Source organism: Abramis brama (assembly GCF_963993115.1).
Source record: "Abramis brama genome assembly, chromosome: 11".
Taxonomy (NCBI): domain Eukaryota; kingdom Metazoa; phylum Chordata; class Actinopteri; order Cypriniformes; family Leuciscidae; genus Abramis; species Abramis brama.
In genome coordinates this window covers 23,856,593-23,884,195 of record NC_139973.1, presented here as the reverse complement: position 1 = coordinate 23,884,195, position 27,603 = coordinate 23,856,593, and the positions used below count along the sequence as shown (strand labels likewise).

General features: G+C 37.5%; 3 protein-coding genes and 1 long non-coding RNA gene across 5 annotated transcripts; all 4 read right to left on the bottom strand.

Annotated features, from left to right (window-relative positions):
- Positions 1-268: 268 nt before the first annotated feature.
- Positions 269-3,884, bottom strand: LOC311092801 (uncharacterized protein). The gene is made up of 6 exons (XM_084129753.1): positions 3,835-3,884; positions 3,490-3,667; positions 3,342-3,411; positions 2,723-2,897; positions 2,433-2,595; positions 269-678 (listed from the first exon to the last, which is right to left on the bottom strand). The coding sequence occupies exons 1-5, from the start codon at positions 3,852-3,854 to the stop codon at positions 2,433-2,435; spliced, it is 606 nt and encodes a 201-aa protein (XP_083985879.1). The 5' UTR covers positions 3,855-3,884; the 3' UTR covers positions 269-678.
- A 4,270-nt stretch (positions 3,885-8,154) lies between these two features.
- On the bottom strand, positions 8,155-11,338 carry LOC311092924. 2 transcript variants are annotated; one of them, XR_014608333.1, is made up of 3 exons: positions 9,311-11,335; positions 8,727-8,798; positions 8,155-8,488 (listed from the first exon to the last, which is right to left on the bottom strand). It is a non-coding gene; the product is annotated as an uncharacterized lncRNA (long non-coding RNA). The 2 variants fall into 2 exon arrangements; XR_014608332.1 differs by having other exon boundaries at positions 8,727-11,338.
- A 5,684-nt stretch (positions 11,339-17,022) lies between these two features.
- On the bottom strand, positions 17,023-19,950 carry LOC311091951 (uncharacterized protein). The gene is made up of 8 exons (XM_084128124.1): positions 19,930-19,950; positions 19,646-19,851; positions 19,356-19,458; positions 19,110-19,272; positions 18,912-19,012; positions 18,627-18,780; positions 18,135-18,261; positions 17,023-17,997 (listed from the first exon to the last, which is right to left on the bottom strand). The coding sequence occupies exons 1-8, from the start codon at positions 19,935-19,937 to the stop codon at positions 17,909-17,911; spliced, it is 951 nt and encodes a 316-aa protein (XP_083984250.1). The 5' UTR covers positions 19,938-19,950; the 3' UTR covers positions 17,023-17,908.
- Positions 19,951-25,098: 5,148 nt separating this feature from the next.
- Positions 25,099-27,497, bottom strand: LOC311092557 (uncharacterized protein). The gene is made up of 5 exons (XM_084129371.1): positions 27,471-27,497; positions 26,325-26,530; positions 25,957-26,032; positions 25,399-25,673; positions 25,099-25,296 (listed from the first exon to the last, which is right to left on the bottom strand). Exons 2-5 carry the CDS (start codon positions 26,433-26,435, stop codon positions 25,171-25,173), a joined length of 588 nt encoding a protein of 195 aa, XP_083985497.1. The 5' UTR covers positions 26,436-26,530; positions 27,471-27,497; the 3' UTR covers positions 25,099-25,170.
- Between the last annotated feature and the right edge of the window lie 106 nt (positions 27,498-27,603).

Below are 27,603 nucleotides of genomic sequence, written 5' to 3'. Positions count from 1 at the left end.
TAAATTAACGGTAAAATACTGGCAGCAGGGTTTCCAGCTGTGTACCGTAATTTTACATTTTCATTACCGTAATCTAAATTACAGCTTTTCTATAATTTAACAGTAAAATACTGGCAGCAGGGTTTCCAGCTTTGTACCGTAATCCTGCAGTTTCATTACTGTATTCTAAGATACTTTATTAACTTTAATATCTATACTTGTACAAATAAGCTGGTATTGTAATATTTCATTTAGAAGATTTTCCCAAGAAAAAAAAAACAGCTCAAGAGGGTATTTCTTATAGCACACAATTTATTGACAGTTTAGTGACAAATAATCTGAATGCTTAGAAAAAAACAAAACAAATCATAACAACTGAACCACGTCCAATAGAATAAGCAGTCTTTTTGTGTTTTAAAAGCAGCCTTTAAGAAATAGTAAACGGTGCAAATTTATTTTAGTTTAATAAAAGTCAAAACCTGTATTTGGTACAGGAACAGGCCAAGAATGTGCTTGGGGTGCCCATTCCCCTAAAAACAGCCTTTAAGAAATAGTAAATGGTGTGAACATTTTTAAACTTGAATTTAGTTTAATAACAGTCAGTCAATCGAAGTCAAAACCTGGCAAATATTTGAAACAGAAACAGGCCAGGGAGAGGCCAGGAATATGCCGTAATCTTCAAACTGATGCAGGTGTAGTCTGAAAGATAAAAAAAAAAAATGGGGGGAAAAAAACTTCAAATAAATTTGTATGTTGTTTGCTTGAAAATAAAGTGTCAGAAGAACATGTCAAAAAGCAACATAATGCTACACTACAAAAATAATGACTAAGAAGAATTTAGATTAACTTAGAGAGAGTAAATGGGGAGACAGTTTGAGCTTGAAGAAGAGGCGACTGGCTTTTTTTTATTAGCAGCAGCATGGTACAATGATGCCCGTCACAAAAAAAGGGCTTTACTTAACTCTGGGTTATTGTTCTTTCTAAACCCTATTTTTACTCAGGTAAACTTAAGAATCCGCAATATCATAGCCTTTGGGTCATGAGCAGCATTCAAAAATCAATGGCAATGACAAATATGCAAATAAACCCTGGGTATATTATGAGCAATGCTAAACATTAATCAATATAACATAGGATGCTGTTTATCTGGGGTTTAGAAAAGGCCCAGGGTTAAATGGCTAGTTTACCCAAATAATGGAAACTGTCATTAATTACTCATCCTCATGACTTTCCAAACTCGTAACACTTTTGTTTATCTTAGGAAAACAAATGAATATCTTTTAATGAAATCTGAGAACTTTCTGTCACTCCACGGACAGCCTTCACAGCACTTTCAAGCATCAGAAAGGTAGTAAAGGCATCATTAAAATACTCCATGTGACTCCAGGGTTTAACCTCAATTTTCTGAAGCGAAAAAGCCCACACAAAGTATGTTTAACACGCATGCATCATGGCGCAAGTGTTAATTTTTTTTCCCCTGCACACAAAAAGCACTTGCGTTTCTTCATCAAACTGAAGTTAAACCGCTGGAGTCTCCTGGATTACTTTAAAGACCTTAACCCCCGGTTTCACAGACAAGCCTTAAGTTATTCCCAGACTAAAATGCATGTTTGAGCTGTTTTAACTGAAAGAAACTTGCACTGAAATTTCTTAAAATATGTCAGAGCCATTGTTTTGTCTCAAGATGCACACCAGTAAGGGTGTCACGATTCTCCAAATCCTCGATTCGATTACATTTTCGATTCTAAAGTCACGGTTCGATTCGATTCTTGATTTAAATTTTTTTTTAAAGCACAAGCTATGCCATTTTTAGACTTTTAAGCAATATAATAATATCTGACCTTTGTTTGCAATGTACCACACACTACATTGTCAAATTTAACACGTTTATTAACAACATAATGTAACAATATATCTTCAGTCAATTGGAAACTTAAACAAAATAACCTGCCATCTAATTTCTCTATTGTAACATGATGACATTCAAGTTCACAAAAAAAAAAACAAGTTCACTTTTTTTTGCAGTTTCAAGTTCTGGTTAAAGAGGAATATGAAAAGAGAGAAAATTCGTGACACCCTTACACACCAGTAAATGTTTTTTATCTAAGGCATGTTTATAAAAGCTACTTAAATACCCTGATTGAACTAAGGCCTAATCCTGACTTAATCTAAGCCCTGTCTGTGAAACCGGCCCTAAAAGTAGTAGTTTTGTAGGCTGTGTAGACAGAAAGATTTCATTAAAAAGATCTTCATTTGAGTTCTGAAGATGAACAAGTCTTACGGGTTTGGAAAGACACACACTTTAGTAATACATTGTAAAGCACATCTGAAATTAAAATGAAAAGAGCTTTTAGTAGTGTATTGTAAACTGTTCTACAAAAAAGCTGGTATACTGTAATAACTTTAATGGGAAGCAGGTACATAAATTAGTGTGTATGTGCAAATTTACTTACCTAGATGAAATCCCACTCGAAATCCGCAAGATTTCTCAGTAGAGAGGCAACCTTTGGATTAACTGTGGAAGACTTTTTATTCACCACCTTGCCCGTCTTCTTGGAGACCACCTTGCCTCTGCAGGTCTTTGAGCCTCTTTCTGGGTTTATTCCGACGAAGCGTCTAAAGACAGTTATATAACAAATTACCATTGAATGCAAGAATGATGCATCAAAATTCTTATGAAGATGATTCTGAAAGGTAAAAAAAAACACCAAAAAACAAAGCAATAAGGACTTAAGTGTCATACCTTTGAAGAAACTCCAATGTGCAACAAGCCTCCTCTTGATACTGCAGGTTGAAGACGTAGTACACGGCAAACAGTGTTGAAAGTGCAGTCAAAAATGATGACTGGACACACTCACAAATAACACGGCCTTCTAGGCTTATCATCCATCGGACAGCATTTGTCTGCTCTCCCATACCTAAAATAAAAACAGCAAAAACAAACAAACAAAATAAATAAACCAACCATAAATATATAACAACAATAACGAAAACATTGGTGCAACTCATTTAAATATCTGCCTTTGAGAAGACTTCATTGTAAATGGATATGGATAGTTCACCCAAAAATGTTATTCTGTCTTAATTTACTGCTGAACACAAACGAATATATTTGGAAGCATGTTTGTAACCCAACAGTTGTGAGGCACCATTGCTTTCCATAGTAGGAAAAAAATACAACAGTGTGGAGTATTCAAGAGCAAATAAATTTATACAGGTTTGGAACAACATGTGGTTAAGTAAACGATGACAATTTTCATTTTTGGGTGAACTATTCTTTAACAACTGTATACAATAGAAATGTTTTATTTTATTTTATTGTATCTTCCCCATTTGTCAATGTTTCTTCTTAACATACTAACCCAGTAAAATAAGACGAGGACTTCCAGGTAGAATAAGTTTCTTCTCAACATCAGCTGCAGATGCAGCAACCTGAAGAGGACACAATACACAAATTAGAATACATATCATCACTTAATAAATTAAAAAAGAAGAAAACTAAATACTCACATCTGCATGCAACACCAGTCCATCTTCATGTTCCTGAAAATGGGATATTAGAAGCTTGATATGCAGGTGTGCCATCTCTGTGTTTTCAGGCTGGGAGTGGGACAGGACATCCTTCACCTTTTCATTCTTTGATTTGCTCTTGAAGTACTCAACGATGAAAGAACACAAATATGCAAAGCTGCAAGCACGCGCGAGCTCGGAGACGGAGACAGACACACACACAGACACACACGCGCGTTTAACTTTGAGGAACAATAAATGTAGCTACATCCACTGTCTTAAAGCACGAAATTAATAAGATTAACAGTGAACACAATTATTTTAGATTCACCCGTGGTCTGGTACCTGTAAATGAGTTTCAACATGAAAGCTGTGCTTCCACCGAGAAAGACGTGTGTCAGTCACTCTTGCCAACTGCCAAAGTGCTTCGTTCGCGGTTCATTCCCTCCCCCACAGATCACGTGCTAATTAATGGTAAGAAACTGTAATTTTAGAAAACGGGTCAGTACTGTAAATTTCTGCTGTAAATTTACAGCATTTTTTTAAAGTGCTGTCACTTCAGCAATCGCTAGAAGCAGAGATGAGCAGCTATTTGGTGTCCCCCATGCTGGATAGTGAGGCAAATCCACTGGACTGGTGGAGGAAGCATCATGTACACTTTCCCAATCTAAGTAAGGTGGCAAAAAGGTATCTCTGCATACCAGCTACTAGCTCCCCATCAGAACGGGTTTTCAGTTCGGGCGGAAACATTGTTACATGCCTCAGGTCCTGCCTGAAACCTGAAAAGGTTAACATGCTTGTGTTTCTTAGTAAGAACTTAGAGTAAATTCATGTTCATATAGTGACATAACAAGATCGCTAAGATTACCTCATGCAACAGTGTATTTTCATTACAACAATCTGTTGTTTACATTGATACATTGCACATTAAAATATTTGTTTACAGTATATGCAAGAAATGCACTGTTTAAAATATTATTTACAGGATATACAAGAGTTATTTTATTTAGAAGAGATACTGCTTATTTTCTACTTTTAATAAGAAAAACATTGAAAGTAATTTATTTTAAAATAAATATGTTTATTTTAAAATAATGTCTGTTTCGTATGTTCTTTGACCTGATACGTTAAGAGTAACTGCAACCTTTACCTAGGCGTCAGCACAAATAAGGCTGTCACGATTAACAGACATTATATTGTACATGATTTATGAACAGCTTGTGGGTGAAATAGGTAAAATACTGTTGCACCCGAAAGCTAGAGGTCGCTCTCGTGCGAAAACTCAAAATAAGCGCAGTAGAGGAAGACAATAACACACATAACTAGTTATAGGAAATGCAAATGGACATCATTTTATCAATATTCCTAAAACCTTCTCAGGTATTTTCATGATAATAAAGTATATTAATAATAATGATGATGATGTTCGACTGGTGTTGCTTTTTCAAATGCACGTTATAAGTGACTCAAACTCGAACTGCTTTTACATAGACCAGCATTTCCTACTGATCAGAATCGTGAAAACACTCAAATAAGAAACAATCGTGCACAAAACACACACAGATGCATGCACAGAACTCAACACGCACACACCAGCCAAACTCCTAAGGGTGTTTTAACTTTAGCTGACTCGCATATCAATTTGTAAATCATTTTTTATACATTTAATCAAATAAATTCTTATCTTTAGGTCCATGGACCTAATGATGCCACAAGTCACCAGCTGGGAAGGATGATCATGGAAAGACTGCTATCCAAACTGCAGGATACAATGAGTCGCCTACCCCTAGATTTAGATTATTTGCAGTTTTTATGCGGTCATGAGCTTCTCTTCATTTCATCAGTCTATGATCAAATTTCAGTCCCAGAGGAACTCCTTGGCGAACTGTCAACCTTGAAAAACACAGTGGATAGGCATATTGACAATAACAATGAACCTGTTACTGCCCTTGAAGTGGAATTTGGAGTTAAGGGGCCCCCAAAGTTTATTATATCCAGAGAACATCTTCAGTACCTAGTTAATATGCAGCTATCTGTTCCATGTATTGCCGAGCTTCTTGCTGTGTCAACAAGGACAATCAAACGTCGCCTCACTTGAGTATGGCATTTCTCTAAAGGACACCTACAGTAAAATCACAGATGAAGAACTTGACAACCTAGTGAGGTCAATCAAAGCTAAAAGTCCACACCTAGGCCATAGAATGATGAAGGGACACTTTAAGCCTTGGGTCATCGTGTGCCATGGACAAGAGTTTGGGATTCCATGCATCGAGTGGACTCTGCTGGAATACTTGCAAGAATTACACAATTGAGATGTGTAGTCAGAAGGACTTATTCCGTCAAGGGCCCTCTTCATGTTGTTCACGTAGACACAAACCATAAGCTGATAAGGTATGTCATGCGTGTCAAGCCATTGATGTAATGCTACTAATAAAAGTATATGTGACCCTTTCTGTGAAAATATCACATATTGTGATCACATTACATTATGTGAAGTCATTATTTGTGAGTTTCTGTGTTTTCTAATTCTATTTAAATTCTTTGAAAATGTATGAAGGAATATAAGTAATGGCCAAGATTTTTTTGATATTTGATATTTTTAATCCTTAAAAATGACTTATTATGCATGTGAGTTTCTCTCTACAGTTTACATACGCATTTCAACTGGTAATAACAGATTATCTTTTATCAGATATGGCCTTGTGATATTCGGTGCCATTGATGGGTACTCCAGAAAGGTATTTTTCTCTTTCTTTAATGCATTGTTGGCCTATAAATTTTGTACAAATCAAATTCCTGATGGAATGCATAAGTCTAACTTTACTTTGTCTCTCAGATCATGTACCTTGGAGCTGCAACAGATAACAAGGCATCCACTGCCCTCGGTTTTTTCCTTCAGTCAGTGGAGAGACATGGGTTTCCATTGAGGTAAGACAACTTACATCATGAGTGTGTATGAATGCTTTGTTACCTCCAGTAATGATTGCTTCTTTTGTGAACGTCACTTTGGATAAAAGCGTAAGCTAAATGTAAATGAATCCCTGCTTGTTTAAACATGGTTAACATAAGTTTTTTAAATACTGTTAGGTTTCTTTTCTAAAATACCTTGTCATATTTAATTTTTTGCATTTAGAGTTCGGAGACCAAGGAGTTGAAAATGTAGAGATTGCCAGATGTATGTTTTCTGTGCGAGGTTGTGGCAGGGGAAGCTACATCTCAGGAAAAAGCGTGCATAACCAGCGGTAAGCAGCAAGATAAATTAGTTAAAGCTTGATATGAATTTTAAAGTGTTCTGTTTCTAAGAATGATGATTTGTGTTCAACATTACACACTGTTTTCTCTTCCATTTTTAGCATTGAGCGCCTTTGGCGTGACATATGGATGGCAGTTACAAACATCTATTATGATGTTTTGCACAGCCTTGAAGAGGAAGGATTACTAGAGCCAACCAACAGCCTTCACCTCTTTTGTTGTCAGTTTGTGTTCCTGCCTCGTCTCCAGGCCAGCCTTGACTCCTTTCTAGTAATAATGGGTGGAATAACCATCCTCTCCGCACAGAGGCTGCGTTCGAAACCGCATACTCAATGAGTAGGTACTTAATTTCAATAAGTACTTACTTAACGAGCGCTAAAAGAGTAGGTTCTTTATAGCCAAATCTCGTTGAGTATGAATGCAAACCGGATTTGAACGACATGTTTAATTCATCTATCTGTAAATATCTTGATTTTGATTAAACTTGCTCATTTTGTGGTCTTTTTGAAGAAATTGCTGCCCATTTATTTTGTGAATACATTTAGGGTTGATTTAAGTTCTTATATTTAACCCTACTAATGTGACCCACCCTTTTATCCTTAACGATATTATTTATTTTTATTACGGAATCCCAAAATTGTCATCTCTTGAATATGTTAATTTCTTTATTTTATATCCAAAATTTTTCATCCACAAGCAAAAGCGCCTTACTGCTGCTTTATGTTTTCCTCTTTTTCTTGTTGAATTTAACTCGTTTCATCCCTCAGGCCTAGGCCTATAAATAAAATCTTTTTTTAAATGTATTATAATGAATTATCTAAGAAAATATATATTAAGATATCTCATATTATGTATGCAAGCCCATAATATATATATATATATATATATATATATATATATATATATATATATACCTCATAACATCAGTAACTCGACAGCCCTACCTAGAACGGGTTTCCTCAGCGTTTGTAATGTCTGCACAAAGGAGACCTTAGACAGCTGTGCAAAGAATCACCTTTGGGGAAAACTGTTGATTTTACACTCAAATTTAAGTATCATTAATATTAAAAATTAATATTACCCCAGAATGAATTGCATTGCTATCCCACCCCAAAACATACAATAATAACAATGACAAATGCTGACCAATACTTAATTATATTACTTTTTACTGAAAATGATATAATTCAATAAAACAAACAAAATGTATGTCATATGACATAGCTATGCATGAATACACTCTATAGATGTGTATATAGTGTAACATATCTACATTTTAATTCAAACAATTAAATAAAGCATTAATTAAATAATTATATTTTATTTACTGACAACAATGATAAATATTAATAAATTAGTCAAAGAATGAATGAAAGTCACCATCACACAATAAACAAATGCATATACAAGTCAACACATGAAACAAAGCTTTATTCAAACTACAATCATGTATGTAGACTACAGGCGCTGAACCCCACATCCTTCTGCCATCTCAACACAGCGGTTCCCATTCTGCGGCTTTATTCTGATGAATCAGCTGACCGCCCGAGGTGAGCCGTAACTTCGTGCCGGAGGTTGTTGCGTGATGTGTTGTGCTTCACAATCTAAAGCAATAAGGGCAGGTGGAGTGATGGAGGGTCTCGTAAGGACAGGTGGAGTGATGGAGGGACTCATGGCACAATCTCCAGGATTCAGCTCTGTGCTCTTCATCCTCAGCGCTCACACCAGCCTGCTGACATTTCAGATCCTACAAAAATGCACAAACATAACACAAAAGCAGTCATTTTAACCACACAATGTCATTTGATTTCAGTATTATTTAGAAGACAAAAACGCTTTTCACAAATGCCACCATCATCTTTCCTTGCAGGTCCTGCTCCACCACAAAAGCTGTGCAGCAAATGCACAGAAATCAACAATCAGAAAAGTTAAGACTTACAACTTAAGATTTAAATAGTTGTTATTAATTTCTGTAGTATACTCACTCAAAGCCTTTGATGGCAGCATTCTGCTTCATGAGCTCCACCGGATAAACACACACATCTGTTCATCTGTCCCTGTAACATCCAGACAAGATTCACAAAACCTCTGTGATGAGCTCAACACTACATTTACATGTTGGGGTTGTTTTAACTTTTTATCCAACATAAATGTTCCTCAATTTATCAACAGTAATGAACAAATAAAATAGATAACTTATGTTTAGTTACTTTATAAATTTGTTCTACATAATAGCACACATTCATCACTCAGCTGTCTATTTCATGTTGTGATGTGCTCTTCTGCAATACTTACTGAAGATTTTCCTGTCAGATGTAAATAGACATTTAAAATAAGCGTCTTTACGATGTATATGGCTTATGTAAATCCACGTTAGAGACGTAACCTAACTTATGTGTCCTTACTGGAGCTCCCCAGTTAGCTAACGTTATACATAATAAAACGTGTTTTTACTGCAAGATCACAACTATACTATACTGTGTAACGTCTTTACACCTTCAACAATTCAACAGTTTACTCTACAGTAGTTCAACACTTGCAATTTTAACACAAGAAACCGTTTACTCACATTTGAAAGCACCCGCGTCGCTGATCTCTGCAATGTTTGATAATGACGTATCCTCTCGCGTGGCCTCCTGGGATAGAAGCCCAGCCAGCAATGACATGTGGGGCCCAGATGAGGGCTTCATGGGAGGCAAATGTGGGCCCCATTATGGGCTTGCACCCGGGATCCAAATTGGGGCAAGCCGTGGAAGCCCAGACGTACTAAAAGTGGGACCTGTAAGGGTACTGCATGGGTCTTAATTGGGCAATTTATGTCAGACCCATTTTGGCCCCACCTGCCCAAATGGGTCTAAAGTGGGCTTGCACCCGGGATCCAACCATGGCTACCCAGATGGGCTTTAAATGGGCTCTGTAAGAGTCTTATGTGGGTCCTAACTGGGCAATTCATGCCAGACCCATTGGGGCCCCACCTACCCAAAGGGGTTTAAAGTGGGTTTGCACCCAGGATCCAGCCGTGGCTGCCCAAATGGGCTTTAAAAGGGATCTATAAGGGTGTTATGTGGGATCTTAACCGGGCAATTCATGACAGACCCATTTGGGCCCCACCTGCTTAAAGGGCGTTTAAAATGGGCTTGCACCCGGGATCCACACGGGGGCCAGCCGTGGATGCCCAGATGGGTTTTAAGTGGGACCTGTAAGGGTCTTATGTGGGTCTTAACTGGGTAATTCATGTCAGACCCATTTGGGCCCCACCTGCCTAAAGGGGTTTAAAGTGGGCTTGCACCAGGATTCAACCGTGAATGCCCCTATGGGCTTAAAGTGGGCTCTGTAAGGATCTTATGTGGGTCCTAACTGGGCAATTCATGCAAGGCCTATCTATTGGCGCTTTTCCACTACACAGTACCAGCTCGCCTCGGCTCGCCTCGGCTCGACTCGACTTGGCTCTGTTTGGTTTTCCACTGTGTAAAAGTTGTAACTGTACCGGCTTCCAGGTACTTTTTTTACTGGTAATGGAAAAGCGCCATAAGCCCAACCATGCCAAGTGGTTTAAGGAAACAATCTAAGAAAAACTAAAAATGAGGAATGAATAAAAGTCCAAGATAAATACAAGACACTTGACGCTTTGAACTGCAAGAAATATATTGTTAAATTGAACAACAAAAAAGATCTTTAAAAAACAATTTAAATGTCACAATGTAACGGGTACCGTAGCAACGGCACCGTGGATAACAGATTAATTCCTGTAAAACAGGAGAGAAACGAGGAGACGGTGTTATCAGTTTTGAGCTCTCTGCAGTCATTTATTTTCTGAATTTTCTTCAGCAATCACATCTCTATTGTTAAGTATCATTGTATGTTTCACATATTACATGTTCAGTGACTTTTTAACATTACAATGAATTTTCAGTGTCCATGTCAATGCAAAATCCATATTAAAATAAACCTCTTTCCACCAAATGCATGTTCACTTACTCTTCATGCTTGTATTTTATACTATTTATCAAAATGAAATGTAAAGACAATAGTAATATTCACCACTGTTTTTTTAGATACTTAGAATCTTTCATTCACAGTATTTTATCAGTATCATGTTAATACAGTACTGCAAAATCATGCTCAGAACTCATAAAGTGCTTAAAGTGTAACTTTTAACCTCGTTTTAAACTGTAAACATTTTTGTATAAACTCATTGAGCAAAAAAACATTTCCAACAGATGGTGGGAAACTGACATACAGTGAGCTAAACATATCTGTTAACATTACAAGCTCAAAAAAATATCTTCATGTACATATATATACACGGGGAAAGTGTGTGTTGAGCTGACTTGATCTCTAGTAATGTCTCTCGACCGTTACTCTGTAGGACTTTGCCCTCTCGTTTCAACTCATTTCAAACTAAATCAAAAACAGACCCTAACGAAACTCATTTCACTAAAAACAGTTCACTCATATCTCACATACATTTCAGCATAGATAAATGCTACTTCTGAGGTGTTTTTATACATTTACCCACCTGTAAAACAGGAGAGAAACGAGGAGACAGTAGCTGTGTCCCAATATGAAGTCTGCATCCTCCGAAGGCCGTATTTGAAGGCCGATTGCGTCACAGCAGCGCGACGAAACGTCACAGCGGAGCGACGAAGGATGTCCCAATTCAAAGGCTGCACACTTCGGAGGTCGCATTTGAAGGCCGATTGCGTCACCGCGGCGCTATGAAGGCTGTCCCAATTCAATTCTGCATCCTCCGAAGGCCGTATTCGAAGGCCGGTTGCGTCATCGCGGCGCGACGAAGGCTAAAGCGACGCCAAATGCACCCTTCGTTTCCCCGTGAAAGGAAGGATACATAAATGGACACTTTGCGGACTATCCTACCCCATAATTCATCGCGCGGCGGTGACGACAGCATTTTTATTAATAAATAAATAAATAAATGACGGCCGAGAGTTCGCTGGTGGACGGCAAATTCACATTTAAATGTAAGTATTATGTTTTCATTTACTCAAATAGCTAGTGAAACCTGAGTTAAAAGCCACAAGTTTTTCTTTCTTATAAACTTCACCATAACTCCTTCTTCACCATTGCGTGGCTTCATTTGTCAGGTGGTCTGAGGCAAAACTTGAGCTAATAGTTTAATAATTGTTTCAGGGAGCAAGGAGCAGACAGCTCAATTTATTAAACTGCAATTTAAAATAAATAAATAAACTAAATAAATTAAATTTTATTGTAATATTTGCACTAGTCTGTCTAACTTGTGTAAATAAGAAATATCACTCACCCTATAAAGCCCACAACAATAGGAAAAGCAGTAGATAAGGCAATGGGGTTTCACTTGTATGTGTTTTTGTAGTGCTGTCATGCAAGCTATGTCTACAAAGGTTTTAACCAAATTTGAGTATTCATGAATATGATTTCTGAACATGAATATGATTTTAAAAATACAAAGTAAGAAAGTTGAGAACACATCTTTGCTGAAATGTATGTGCTGTTGTTGTTAACAAGCCATGGTTAATTTGCTCTGCCTTAGGATTGCACGTGTCCTGGGACGGGTGAGTGTGTGAGTGGGAAACTCACTGCTGAAACTTGGCCCTGGTTTGTCCTCATGGATGAGATGTTGGGACAGAGGCATTGCACCCTCATTGCCTCAATCCCTGAGGACACACCAGGGCCGAGTTCATCAGTATGTGACCAAGAAGAGGAGGAGCCAGGGGCAGCAGCAGCAGCACCAGCATCAGCACCAGCAGCACCAGCACCACGATGAAGGCGAGACAGAGAGGTCGAGTTTTTGGATTTGATTAGAGAAGACATGGGACTGCAGAGGCGAGGAGAGCACAGGAGAGAATGGACAGGCTGTTTTCTCTTCTTGAAAGAATGATTAAGAAATATGTATGTATGTATATACAGTGCAATGCATAAGTGAATACACCCATGCTAAAGTTGACTAAAAAGAGGAATAAAAAATCATATTTTGGAAATTGAACTTAATGCCTTAATTTAAAAAATTAGGAAAAATCCAACCTTTAAGGACACCAATTTTCTTTGTGAATGAATAATGTATCGTAAATAAATAAATGTTCTTCCTTAAAATACATGGTGCATAAGTGAGTACACCCCTATGTTAAATTCCCATAGAGGCAGGCAGATTTTTATTTTTAAGTATTTAAAAAAAAAAAATTTAGGATACTATGCATCCTGATAAAGTTCCCTTGGCCTTTGGAATTAAAATAGCCCCACATCATCACATAGCCTTCACCATACCTAGAGATTGGCATGGGGTACTTTCCATAAGATCATCTCTCAATGCAAATCAAACTAGCTTTTAGGCTAACTGAAATAAAATCATGCCAATCTCTAGGTATGGTGAATGCTATGTGATGATGTGGGGCTATTTTAATTCCAAAGGCCAAGGGAACTTTATCAGGATGCATAGTATCCTAAAAAAAAAATAAAAAAAATACTTAAAAATAAAAATCTGCCTGCCTCTATGGGAATTTAACATAGGGGTGTACTCACTTATGCACCATGTATTTTAAGGAAGAACATTTATTTATTTATGATACATTATTCATTCACAAAGAAAATTGGTGTCCTTAAAGGTTGGATTTTTCCTAATTTTTTAAATTAAGGCATTAAGTTCAATTTCCAAAATATGATTTTTTATTCCTCTTTTTAGTCAACTTTAGCATGGGTGTATTCACTTATGCATTGCACTGTATATATATATATATATATATATATATATATATATATATATATATATATATATATATATATATTCTTTAACTTTTTTCACTTATATTTTTTAAAAGGAAAAAAAAAATTATGCAACTTTAAATGTGTAAATAAAAGAGAATTCATTGCTCTGGACATTGTTTATTTTTGTAATGACAGTCATAATTTCTACATGAAACAAATTCTTCTATAACGTTTTTCCCCCAACTATTTACAACATACGTTAAACATCTCAAAATCAACATAAACATTTAAATTTACAGTACATAAAATAAGAAAAAATGATGTAGACTTTTATTCAGCTGAGTGGGAGACCCTGGTGTGCTGCTGGACCGGGATGGGCTCCACAATAGAGACCCTGGTAAGGCCTCCTGCTGGTGGGACCTCATCTAGGATGTTCTTCAGAGTGTTTGACTGCATATTTTCACTATCCACTAAGTTGTCTACCAACAGGTTTGCAGGGCTGACTCATGGAATAAATATTGAGATACTTTATTACACTAAAGTACTTTTAATAACCACTAATACCGCATTGGGGAAAAACTACTAGTCATATATTTCAAGCCTTAGTTAAGCAAAATTATCTTGCATACTCTAATGTACTTAAGGTATCAAGAGTAAAAGTAAAGGAATTCTGGAGGAAAAAAACCTTGTCAGGGTTTTTATGATGGTTCTGCTTTTATATTACTGCATATGTTGCATTTTACTTCTGAATATTTTCAAGGTTGATACATTTAAACTATATACTTTTGTGTAGTTTATTGTAAAACAATGCATCATATTGTAAAATAACATAATTTTGTAGTGTTGCTGTCCTGTGAGGGAAAATCACTTCGAGTATTAACGATGTAGTTCCTTACATACCACCACTGGTTATTTTGAAAATTAAAGTAAATGTAGGCCTATTGTCACAATATTAACAAATTGTTGCTAACCACAGCTCCGTCCCATTTCAAAGGGCGCATCTGAAGCGCTCGGACTGGTCTAGCCTACGGACGATTGTTCTTGTCGCCTAGCAACAGTGACTGACAGCTGCCGATGAAGAGCGGGAGTAACATTCGCACTGGACTTTTTATATTCAACTGAGTTTTATATTCAAATAGGGCTGAAAACCTGTGTAAATATATTTACCAAGGTCCATTTATGTGCATAATAAAAAAGAATACACTAGCCTACAAAATCGCATCAAGGTAAGATAGGCCTATAAATGAACATTTGAATCTTCAGCTAAGCTGAAAGTACATGACCTGAAACATCCTTAATACCATGTCCTCCAGTAAAATATAAAACATAAAAATGACAATAGCCAATTCTGGCTCCATAGCTGTTTACTCAATTATATCAAATGAATTATCAGCATGGCAGCATACACTCGCACCGTTGCTTGGCGCCTGGAGCAATAATCGGGAACACCTGGCTGCACAATTAGGAAATCCGACGAAGGCTACATGGTGTGCCGTTCGGAGGACGCATAGGCTGCATCGTTTGAAGTCCGCGGCCTTCGAAGGATGCAGTCTTCACATTGGGACACAGCTAGTGTTATCAGTTTCGAGCTCTCTGCAGTAATGAGAAACCCGCAACTCACGCAGCTACAGTAACTCGTCACTCTACACTGCCCCTACTGGACTGGAGCAAACACTACACAATTCACTTTAAGTCAGGAAAATTCACATTAAAAATAAAACAATTGGGATACTTGTTTTTTTTTAAAAAAATACAATCACTTGTTTCAAATAAAAGACAATAATTGTGAATATTCTTAAAACACAAATACAACACTTTTGTGGTCGTCACAACAACATACCGGTAAACAAATCAAAAATATATTTTAATTAAAAAAAATCTCTGAAAAAAAACATCTCTCCAAAAAATACATTAATACAAAATTGTTACATCGAACAACAAACATAATCTTTAAAAAACAATTTAAATGTCACAACATACCGGTAAATAAATCAAAAATATATTTTTATATATATTATCCCAGTTCAAACCCATGCCCACTTTGCCCATAAATGTACCATGCAGGACCCATATATGTGTTCCAAGTTCAAACCCATGGCCACTTGGCCCATAAAAATTCTATGCAGGACCCATATATGTGTTCCCAGTTCAAACCCATGCCCACTTGGCTCATAAAAATTCTATGTAGGACCCATATATGCATTCCCAGTTCAAACCCATGCCCACTCGGCCCATAAATATGCCATTCAAGACCCATATATGTGTTCCCAGATCAAACCCATGCCCACTTGGCCCATAAATATGTCATGCAAGACCCATATGTGTTCCCAGTTCAAACCCATGCCCACTTGGCCCAAAAAATTATATGCAGGACCCATATGTGCATTCCCAGTTCAAACCCATGCCCACTTGGCCCATACATATGCCATTCAAGACCCATATATGTGTTCCCAGATCAAACCCATGCCCACTTGGCCCATAAATATGTCATGCAAGACCCATATATGTGTTCCCAGTTGAAACCCATGCCCACTTGGCCCATAAAAATTCTATGCAGGACCCATATGTGCATTCCCAGTTCAAACCCATGCCCACTTGGCCCATAAATATGCCATTCAAGACCCATATATGTGTTCCCAGATCAAACCCATGCCCACTTGGCCCATAAATATGTCATGCAAGACCCATATATGTGTTCCCAGTTCAAACCCATGCCCACTTGGCCCATACAAATTCTATGCAGGACCCATATGTGCATTCCCAGTTCAAACCCATGCCCACTTGGCCTATAAATATGCCATTCAAGACCCATATATGTGTTCCCAGATCAAACCCATGCCCACTTGGCCCATAAATATGTCAAGCAAGACCCATATATGTGTTCCCAGTTCAAACCCATGCCCACTTGGCCCATAAAAATTCTATGCAGGACCCATATGTGCATTCCCAGTTCAAACCCATGCCCACTTGGCCCATAAATATGCCATTCAAGACCCATATATGTGTTCCCAGATCAAACCCATGCCCACTTGGCCCATAAATATGTCATGCAAGACCCATATATGTGTTCCCAGTTCAAACCCATGCCCACTTGGCCCATGCCTGTCCCTTATGGGGCCCATGTAATCAGCTCATATGGGCTTCCTATGTGGGACTCGTACTACAAAACCTACATGGGACCCGCTGATTTCACCCAGCCAAAGCCCATGCCCACACAGTACCCATGGAACCCGTAGTTAACCCATCTGGCCCCACGTGTCATTGCTGGCTGGGAGAGTATTAATCGATTGAGCACTCGAAAATCTGGCCTGAAGCAGTAAGCCATCCGGGAACTTTTTGCCTACTCTTTTATGAATACTGATGTTTCGAACGTACTGCTTCCTTCACGTACTGTTTTCGCCTACTATATAGTAGGAAAGTAGGCATATTCGAACGCACTTAAGTCCGAATCTCGCGATAATTAGTACGTCACCCAGGTAATTCTCGCCTACTCTTTTGGATTCGTACATACTTTTTTGCTCGCCTACTCTTTTTCCCATACTAAATAGTAGGTAAGTATGCGGTTTCGAACGCAGCCAGAGAGTAATCGAAGCCCAGACCAGTTGTGGGAAATTGGACTCCTGCAAAACCCTGTCACTCCTCCAGTCCTATCTGAGGTATTTTAAGAATTTGTGTCTTTTAATGTATGTAATGTTTTCATGCAAGATATTGCCCCAATGTCCATAAACTATTACCAACTTTTAACAGATTGCACAAGACGACGACTGACTGGGACACAGACAGTATCTCTGACCAGCCGTGGACAGGAATTGTAGTTCCTCCAGTCGAATGCCCCTTAACTGAAGAACTTAAGGCCCAAATTCAAACTTTTTTTAACCCAACCTCACACTCTCAAAACTATGGAAGAGACAAGTATTTAGAAGTTTTAAATTTTGTGCTGCTTCATTCTTAATTGACACTAAATCAATCATTGAAATGACTAGTGACCAAATGATCCATTTAGAAGCAAATTAACATCCAATTCAATAAAAAACAAACTTAAGTTGACATTGCATGCTTGTTTTATTTTCTGTATTGGCTATATTTAAAGCAGAAAAATACTTGTATAACAACTTGTGTTCTCTTAACACATGCATTAAGATATAAAATTTTACAATATGTAACACATTGTGTTCTCTACACATACACAGTACATTTCAAAACCATAAGAACATTTACCAATGTATAAAAGGTTTTTTTCCTGAACATGTACAATTCCATACATTTAGTAGCATTTTAAATTCTGTTAAAACCGTTGTCAAACTGAATGGCTTGCAACATGACTGATTTAAAAGAACTGTAGTCACCCATGTGTACTGTGGGAAATGTAATTTTTCTGGCACAGGCACTTACAACTGGGAAGCATATTTTATGTTCTGGCATCCTCTGCATACACTCATGGTCAAAATGAAGAGAAACTTTGAATTCTTTAAGTTCTGACATTAGAAGAGGTTTGTGTCCCTGGCCAGTGAGCCATTGCATTACACGGGAGCAGGATGTCTCCATCAGGGTTATCCTCTACAAGCAAAAGAACTTGTTATCTCTAGGGTTGGTATTGTCTGAATTAGATCAATTACATTTTAACATTAATTTGTGTAATCTGCAGTTTTTTTATCAATATTTATACTAAATCAACTCTGTCAGTTCATACATACCACAGCTTTCAATTTCTTGGAGAAAGTCTTGCAGAAAGTTGATTATAGCTGTTTCATAAGTCTCTCGTACTGATCCCTTCTCCGACATTTTCGGAAGAATGTTCTGCATGATGAAGTCTGCATCAGCCTGTGAAAAAAAACAAAAAAAACATCCATTTTCAGGTACATATACACATATGCATTTGGCTTTTATCCAAAGCTACTTTATTACTATAATAACATTTGTTTTAAGTATGTGCAATCCCTGAGATCGAACCCAAGCCCTTGGGCTATGCTAGCACTGTTATCTAACCAATAAGCTACAGGGAAACCATTACTGAGGTATTAAGAGCAATCCATTTTCTACTATTATTTTTTGTAAGGAACAAGTGTTTGACAATTATTTTTTAACTTGGCAAATAATAATTTTCCTATATATAATATTCCTAAAATGAAACCATTTCTAAAATGAAATACAAGATATAGGCATTTTTTTTTTCCAGTTATTGATACCTTATCATCATCATCCACCACATCAGGGACAAAGAACTGGTGGCAAAGTCCTGAATGGTTTTCCAGGATGTCCACAAAATTGTAGACTTCAAGACCTTTTCGGATTTGATTCAACAAAGGGACCAAACGTAGAGTTGCATGCAGCACAATTGATCTGAAAAAAGAACCAGGAAATTCTTGCATAATATAGACAGTGTTGTGGCTAATCAGTATATCTGGTAGGCAGCAAAATTAAAACCGTTTGCAAGGTTTCAAATGTAAAGAAGTTATAATACTTTTTCTGACCTTATTATGGCCTCTTTGTTCTCAGGTTTAATGGCCCCAGTAAAACCACAGTTAATTATTTGATCATTCCATGCAGAGAGATCGGTTTCTTCTTCCTCCACCTGAAAACACATAAACACGTAAACTGTGGCAAATGGTGTGCTTGCGTAGAAATAAAGCTTTTATGAAATCAGATTTTATTTGGAAAAAAAATACTACCTTTTTAATCAAATTATAAAGTTCAGCATCATCCACATCATCTATAGTGAGAGTTGATTCATCCAAGTCTCCAGATGAGAGATAATCAAAGCACCACGGCCTCAAGAAACGGGGGGCAGGCCCACCCTGAGCGAGACTAACAGAAAACACTTCTCCAGCAGTCCTGAAAGAAAGAATACAAAGTAATATTTAGTTGTATGCAAAAATGACAACTGACATGTTACTACAATGTAAAATATTACTAACCTAAAAAATCCCTTCTCCAGATTACTTAGGGAGTAGATGGGGCTCTTCCTTCTCTGGTGTTCTCTATGCTCAAAGAGGTGTTTCTCAATCTCACCAATCAAATCTACAAACAAATATACAAATGTACATGTTAAAAAAGAATGTTATTTACTACATTGTACAATTATAAGCACATTAAAACATACCAAATCTCATAATGACACATGTGGTAACTGTTTATTGTTTTTCTAAACTTTAAATTGTTACGATGAATATAAAAACCTAATAAGGCGATTGTGAACCTGACTCGCCTGAAAGAAATTCCTTACGAATGGCACCTGTGTCAACACCTGCTTCCCCCAAAAATGTTACACATAAAGTATTGCCCGGGGTTCCTCTATTTTGTCTTTGCCACTGCACCATAGCTCTTTGATAGAAGTCAGTTCGAGAAACACAGATCTTGAAATCCTTGCTGTCATCTACCCTACTTGCCAACAAACGCAATACATCATCTGGACTATAAAAAACAGGAAAAAAAGATTAGTAAAGAATTCTGATGTCTCAGGGTTGTTAAAATGTAATAAATAGACTGTACCATTTCATGTCTGGGCCTTGGTTTTGCTGTACTGGTGTGCCACACGGAGAACTGCTCTCATAATCCAGTGTCTGTAATATACTGAGTATATACCCAATGGTTAGATTGACTTCTTATAACATTTACAACATGTTATAACACTTATAATACTTAAAACATGTTTTTAATACATAACCTTATTAAATGTCTGTAAATGAAATAACTTTTCAAATCATTAAAAATTACCTATCTCCACAAACACTTGCATGCATGGGCAACTCTGTCTGTGAAAATGTGTCTAAACAAATGGGACACTGTCCCTCATCCTATAATGGCAAAAGGACAACTGATTAAGTATTATACAATAAAATCCCAATTAAAACACAATTGGTTATTTCCAAACTCCAATCAAGTAATTTGTTTAATTGGTCACTTTAAATACTTTGGTCACCAAGTATTTTGCAAGATCTAAACAAGCACTCGCTGTTTCAGTTTTTTTAACTTTACAAAAAACATTCTGATTCAGTTCTAAATGTTTAGTAAATTGTATTGACTTCTAACATTTGTGTAGTGTTTTAAAACTATAAAAATAGGGCATTCTTCTCAACCAGTGTTATTTACCTCTTGCAAAATGGTCTTTATGTACCAATGAGAGACAGTATAATTACAATCAATTAATCAAAAGTGCTTGACAAGAAGGCACTACAAAGAAAATACCATTACCGTTAGTAATAAAATCTTAACATGGCATCTAATTAATTTTACTAACTGCATCGGTCCTTATGCATTATATTAAAATTAAAAGCAAATGTATTCTCAAATATTTTGAATATATTAAAAACACAGCATTTTCATTTAGCTCACCTCAAAACTTGTGGTGGGTGTTGTTGTAAAGTTTTCTTTCATCGAAGCAGAGACCAGTGAGACAGTTGGGATCGCGTTCAACGGAAGTTATTCTTTATTGAGAACTCCGCCGTACGCGGCTGTAGAAACGTCCAACATGATCTAACTGAGGGAACTTTACATGGTATCTTATAGGCCATTCAGTGGGCTGTCCTTAAAGGTGCTGAACTTACACACAGCCTTAGAGATGACTACTGAATCTAATCATCTAAAGACAATAGAGGCAATTGCCCCCAACTGAGATAATGGTACCCCCAAATTGTATAAATAACACATGGTCATGAGAACCAAGACTAGGTAAACATTCACACATAGTTTAACTCTTAGTAGAAAGATTAAAGACTAACAAAACCCCTTCAAAGGAAACTGTTAAATCTAATCAGTAAATGGATGCCCTCATGTTCACCTTAGTTTTTTATGTGATGTTATGTAGGGAAATAGGATCAGCAGATCTAAAAACATATTCTTAAATTTTAATCCTTCAGTCCCCTCTTTGAGAGTTCTTAAAATAACTCTCACAAAATACAAATTTAAACACTTAAAAGTTAATTCTTGTAACTTGAAAAAGTTACAGGCACGCATAACTTATTCTGTGTTGTATCCTTGATTTACATGAGTGTCACAGTTCTTCTCAAAACCATAACTGTTGACACCTGCGACGCAGGGTGTAAAATGTCATACAAACTACATGATTACACAGAAAACCATGTAGCATAAGAGTGGAAGTCTTGAAAGTCCATGGCGCCTGAATAGCTGTGAAGTCTGTTTTCTGTAGAGTCCATTTGTCACGTAGAGTCGCTCTGATGACTCGTCCCTCATGAGGTTTGTTCATGGAAATCTGAGGTGATGTTTTATACCAGGATGCAGCTTGTGAAGACATCATGGCATACACACATACCTGTAACACAATAAAACAAAGAAACGGCAGACCAGCAGTATTCATGCATGGACTTCATTCTTCCATAAGTCGCACATGTTCTGTGTTGATTTTCTGTAATTGCATGTTGACACAGAAACGAACATGCGATTAGGGTCCGTGATGTCTCTGCGCTGTTTTTTTTTTTTTTTTTTATGGTTGGAACTCATTTTCTCGTGAACAAGTTTCTGAACCATGAAGAATTATCTTCAGTCATCTGGTGTGTAATTTTGTTGAAAGATCAAGATTGCTTGTTGGTTAACTTGACATTAACCCGGTGCAGCACTCATGTAATGGTGCAGGCTTGTAGTCTTGATCATGTCGATGGATGACTGAAGGTTTCGTATGTCTCTGCGTTGTGTATTTTTCTTCTGTGTTGGTTGGCTCTGCAGTGGGTCTAGTTGTTTTCTTGAGGTTGTGGCTTCATATGCAGGTGAGGAGGTCTTTGCATATGGATCTCAGGAAGAAAGAAAACAAAAGACGACAGAGCAGTATTTGTCCAAACACTAGGGTTGTAGCAGTATTTGTTTAAACACTAGGGTTGTAGCGTTTTCAGAGTCTGCTGTTGTTGTTTCATTCTTTCCCTATTTCTTAATTTATTTGACACCTATGGACCAGTGAGGTAAGGATGGACTAAATCGGGAAAGGCCTATGAGGTAGTGTCTTCACCCTGGGTTCACCCCCGAACGCCTGTTGCGTCAGTTCTTCCCAGGGCACCTCACTTGTCCGTGTCCTATTCTGTCCCTGTGTTGTGTACACACTGTACAGTGTGTGAGAAAATTGGCACATTTCCATTCTCCAGTGAAACATCAGTCCTAATAAACATCATTAACAGAGGATGGTGTCTGATTGTAGTGTTCTGCAGTAACATTTAAGTCTGTGAGTATACTGAATGTTCCCCAAACAAAGGCTGTGACAGTCACTAAGTCTTTCATCTTTGTTGTGAGTTACTGGGGAGATTAAGCAATCACAGCCCAAATGGTTAACACCTCAAAAAGCTTAGCCACGAGTCCAATGACGAGGGGAGGGGTTGCTTTAAAGTAGCAAACAAATGTAGTAAGAGCTGCATAACATTGTTAACTTGTCTTAAGTTATTTTTGTTTTTTCTACATTCTTTTCCAAAATGTCCGTGCTTGCCACAGTAAGAACAACTGGCTTCTCTAGGACTTTTGCGTTTCTGTTTCTCTGAATTGACCTTAAAGGATGCTGCTGCAATTTTTACTCTTGCCTTGACATCAGAGTCTCTTTCCCAAGTAGCTAACTTGTCCAAGTTGCTTTGCAGGGTTCTACTGGACCATGTTAGTTCTAAGTAAGGCAAGGCCTTTTTATGTTCTGACAGAAGACCCTGAAACCATGCGCGAACTAGGGGACCATTATCACCTAGCACCTTCTCTGAAGTGTCAGCGATTTCGCTGTAAGCGGCAGCGGTCTGACAGAACCTCTCAGTATATTCACTCACAGTTTCTTCTTTCTCTTGTACACAGCTAGTAACTCTCGACCAATCGATTTTGGGTCCTAAGATATTCTTTAGGATTTTCAAAACACCTTCTCTCAAATCACCTTTACTGACATGTTGCAGTTCGGAAGTAACAGCAGACTCAAAATTGTTGAATTCAGATTCAGTTAGAATTTGTGACATCAGCTGTGTGACTTCCGGCAACGACATGTCGTAAAGATGCATTTTACTGAACAATGCTCTTCTAAATTCAGAAATATTGTGCGTGCTGAGGGTAAACTCTGGGAGAGTCTATCTATATCCTTAGGACCTAAAGATGTTTTGGCAACCGTTTGTATTTGGACAACAGAAGAGTTCGGAGTAACACTTTTAGTTCCCTGAGATCTTCTCCTAGCCCCACAAACCTGCACTGAATCTACAGGCTGATCAGTTACTGATGGGATGGCTACATTTGTTTCAAAAAAAGCTTTTAAGTCAGGATAATTGTTATCAGGCTGACTAACTTCTTCCACATCAGTTTTTTCTGCATCTTTGTTGCGGTTTACTTTCTTAGTCAACGAAGATATTCTAGCACGGAGCTCTTTGATCTGTTTCTCTAGCTCGAGAGTTGCGCTTAGACTGTTCTGTAGCTAGGGTTAAACCAAATTCTCTGTGACAACAGATAAAACTTTTCACACTGTTCTTGCGAATACTTTCTCCTAGTACCTTCTTACAATCTTCAATTGACCAAACTTTGCCTGGATCAATGCCAAATTTCTTTGTTAAATTCAATCTGACTTTCTCAGTCACAATGGAGTCCATGTGCTCTGATAACAAAGACTTGAATTCACTATATGTCCAAAAAGGTGTAATCTGTCTAGTACTTTTCCTAAACATTTTGTGAATTTCTGTTACCACAAACAAACACTAAAAAAAACCTTCTCTCTACTGTCTTGCAAACAGAGGGTACAATCTTATTAGCACATAAGGCTAAATCTAATTCTAAAGCTAATTCTCTAGCTTACAGATAGGTCTTCTCTAGCAAGAGCATACACACAATATTAACATGTAACTGTTAATCTTCCCTGCCATCAACAGAGGATCAATTTCATCTCTAAAAGAAAACTTTTTAGAGGCTTATCTTTAGTTAACCAAACTCTACAGCTGTTTGTTAACTACTTCTCTGAACGGCGCAGAGGAAAACATTTGTACTGGTCTGCATTGGTTCTTTGAATGGAGTGAGAACTCACCGAATCGTTGGTTGTACAGAAAAATTTCGTCTGGAACTCAGTCAGCTTTGTTGAGATCTTTGAGCTTGAAGTTTCAAGATTCAGTCTGGAACTCAGTCAGGCATTGAGATCTTTTTGGAGCTTGAAGTTTTCAATCTGGAGGAAGCTGGAAAGATTCAGTCTGGCAATCTTTGTCAGATCTTTTGTTGAGCTTGAAGTTTCAAGATTCAGTTCTTTGAGCTTAAAATTCTTTGAGTTTCCTTCTCCATCCGGGTCCCAGCAGCATCTGTTGTAAAGTTTTCTTTCATCGAAGCAGAGACCAGTGAGACAGTTGGGATCGCGTTCAACGGAAGTTATTCTTTATTGAGAACTCCGCCGTACGCGGCTGTAGAAACGTCCAACATGATCTAACTGAGGGAACTTTACATGGTATCTTATAGGCCATTCAGTGGGCTGTCCTTAAAGGTGCTGAACTTACACACAGCCTTAGAGATGACTACTGAATCTAATCATCTAAAGACAATAGAGGCAATTACCCCCAACTGAGATAATGGTACCCCCAAATTGTATAAATAACACATGGCCATGAGAACCAAGACTAGGTAAACATTCACACATTAGTTTAACTCTTAGTAGAAAGATTAAAGACTAACAAAACCCCTTCAAAGGAAACTGTTAAATCTAATCAGTAAATGGATGCCCTCATGTTCACCTTAGTTTTTTATGTGATGTTATGTAGGGAAATAGGATCAGCAGATCTAAAAACATATTCTTAAATTTTAATCCTTCAGTGTAGGAGAACAAGTTTGTATTGAAGTGGTGGGTGTAGGTGTAGAAGCTGGGGCTGTAGGGGTAATTGCTCTGGTAATCTCACCAACTACTTTTACATCATCATCTTCAGTAGTCTGAAATGACAAAACGAGATATATATTCTGCCTAAAAGAAAACTTAACTGAAAAATGTTATAATAAATTCTACTAAAAAATGTCATTGTGTAAACAACATACCTCATCATTAGCTGATTGTGTGCAGCCACCACAAGATTTAACATGCAAGTACAAAACTGGCAGTGGCATTGTGGTTTTACAAGTACGACACTCAACCTTTGGCATCTTCGCAAACTCTTCTGCTGAGAATGGCAGTGGATCAAGACATAACTCATCTTGAAGAGGGACCATATACAGTGCTGTTTTTCCAGCGGTGGTAGCCATTTTGAGAAGGCTGCCTGTATAACCCTCTGAGTCTGGAGGGACAACAGTAAGCTTTCTTCTTCCATTCCCACCTGACAATTTAAAAACACATTAACAAATCCAGCAATAAAAGGTCTTTACTATATAATTGGGCTTTATACTGTAGCTAAAAACAATGTCAAAAAACAGTGCTTCCCATATTCTATTAACACTTCCCTGTGTACTATTATTAAAAAAGTATGTAGCCTGGGATTTAAGGTTAGAATGCCAGGGGAAATGTTCAATTAATAACTACCTATGGAAATTACTTACACTACAGTATACTCTACTCAGATATTCATGTTTGTGTCTGTTCTGGTTGACAGTACAGCATACCTGAAGCCTTATAAAGTAACCACCCTCCAGTAAGTGACTTCATCTTTGGAAATTCAGCTTCAAGAAGCTTGCATAACTGAAATAAACATGAAACAGAACAAGGGTTCTCAAACAACCATACAAAGTAAAAACTAAATCTTTATCACATTGAAAATTTTATGTGCATTTGTTTGTCATTTTTATACATACTAATTCACATTTTACTATGTTTAAGCAAATTATGTTCATTCATCTCAGCATGTTTTGAAAGTGGAATATTACTTTGAAGCAGTTAATTATATATTATTCGCAGAGTGATAGAAATAATCCTGCTCTAAAATCAGATGGCACAAGCTAACAAATTAGATTGTACTATAAAATGAACTTACATCCGAATGGTTCACATTGGATGAAATTGCAATCACCCGTTTTCCTAGTCCGGCCTGGAGTAGTTCAAGCTCTTCAGAAGGTGTGGGTGAGGTGTCAGTGTTGCTGCTCATTAAATATATGGAAACAGCAAATGGTTTCCAAGGTGTGGCTTTCACGTGGATTTGGAGTTTTCTTCTTTGCTTTTTTAAACATCCCAGGAAAAGATCTACAAATAATAAAACAATGTTAATTATAATATTAAACATTCAAAAGACAATTGTTAAGATAATTAGATGTGGATGCGGCAACCTGGCCATATCCTGCTCTATTCGAGGCTGAGAAATAGCAGGAGGCTGCTGTCGTTGTTGTGGCTGCTGCTGCTGACCCTGAGCTGACTGAATCTGACCAAGGCTTTGGGTCAGAAGACCTATTAAATTCTGTGCAGCTGTACAGACATCTGAATATTCTCTCTGTTAAATATGTCATGACAACATCATATAGGATTATCTGGATCAGGGGTTTTAAACTCAGTTCCTGGAGGGCCGCAGCTCTGCACAGTTTAGCTCAAACCCTAATCAAACACATCTGATTCAGCTAATCAAGATCTTCAGGATTACTAGAAACCTCCAAACAGGTGTGGGTTGGAGCTGGTTTGAGCTAAACTGTGCAGAGCTGTGGCCCTCCAGGAATTGAGTTTCACACAACTGATCTAGAATAAGTGCATTAACAATGTATCATATAAACATCACAGCTTTTAAACATAGTCTATAGGGATGTGACCTACTGTATATAAATCAACTCGGAATCAGAAAGAGGTTTATTTCAAATTATGTTTGCACATACAAGGCATTTGTTTTGTATTATTTGTTTTCAATTTACAGTATATTTTGAGAGACACCTTTGGCATTATAGTCCATAATACAACTAGGGCGTGGAGAATAATTATTATTATTTATTAATTATAAAACAACGTGAAAGGTGTGCATATTGAGAGAAATGTACAGCCGCCGACACACTTAACGTTGCGTCGGCGATTAGCTAATCGCCACATTAACCGCATTAATTGATCTCTAACTTACTTAACTTGAGCAAACGCGTTGATACACAGTTACATATAGTTATCGGTCTATCTAGCGAACTTGAAGAAAGCGATCAATAATACATACCTGTGATCCATCACCCGCATGTCTCTGCTCCGCCATTTCGATCGATCCACTCGGTCTGGGGCTCGCGCTGATGAGAGGGACGCGCCTTCGTCCCTTGTACACATCCCAACCTCTTGACCCCACCCCCACGTCA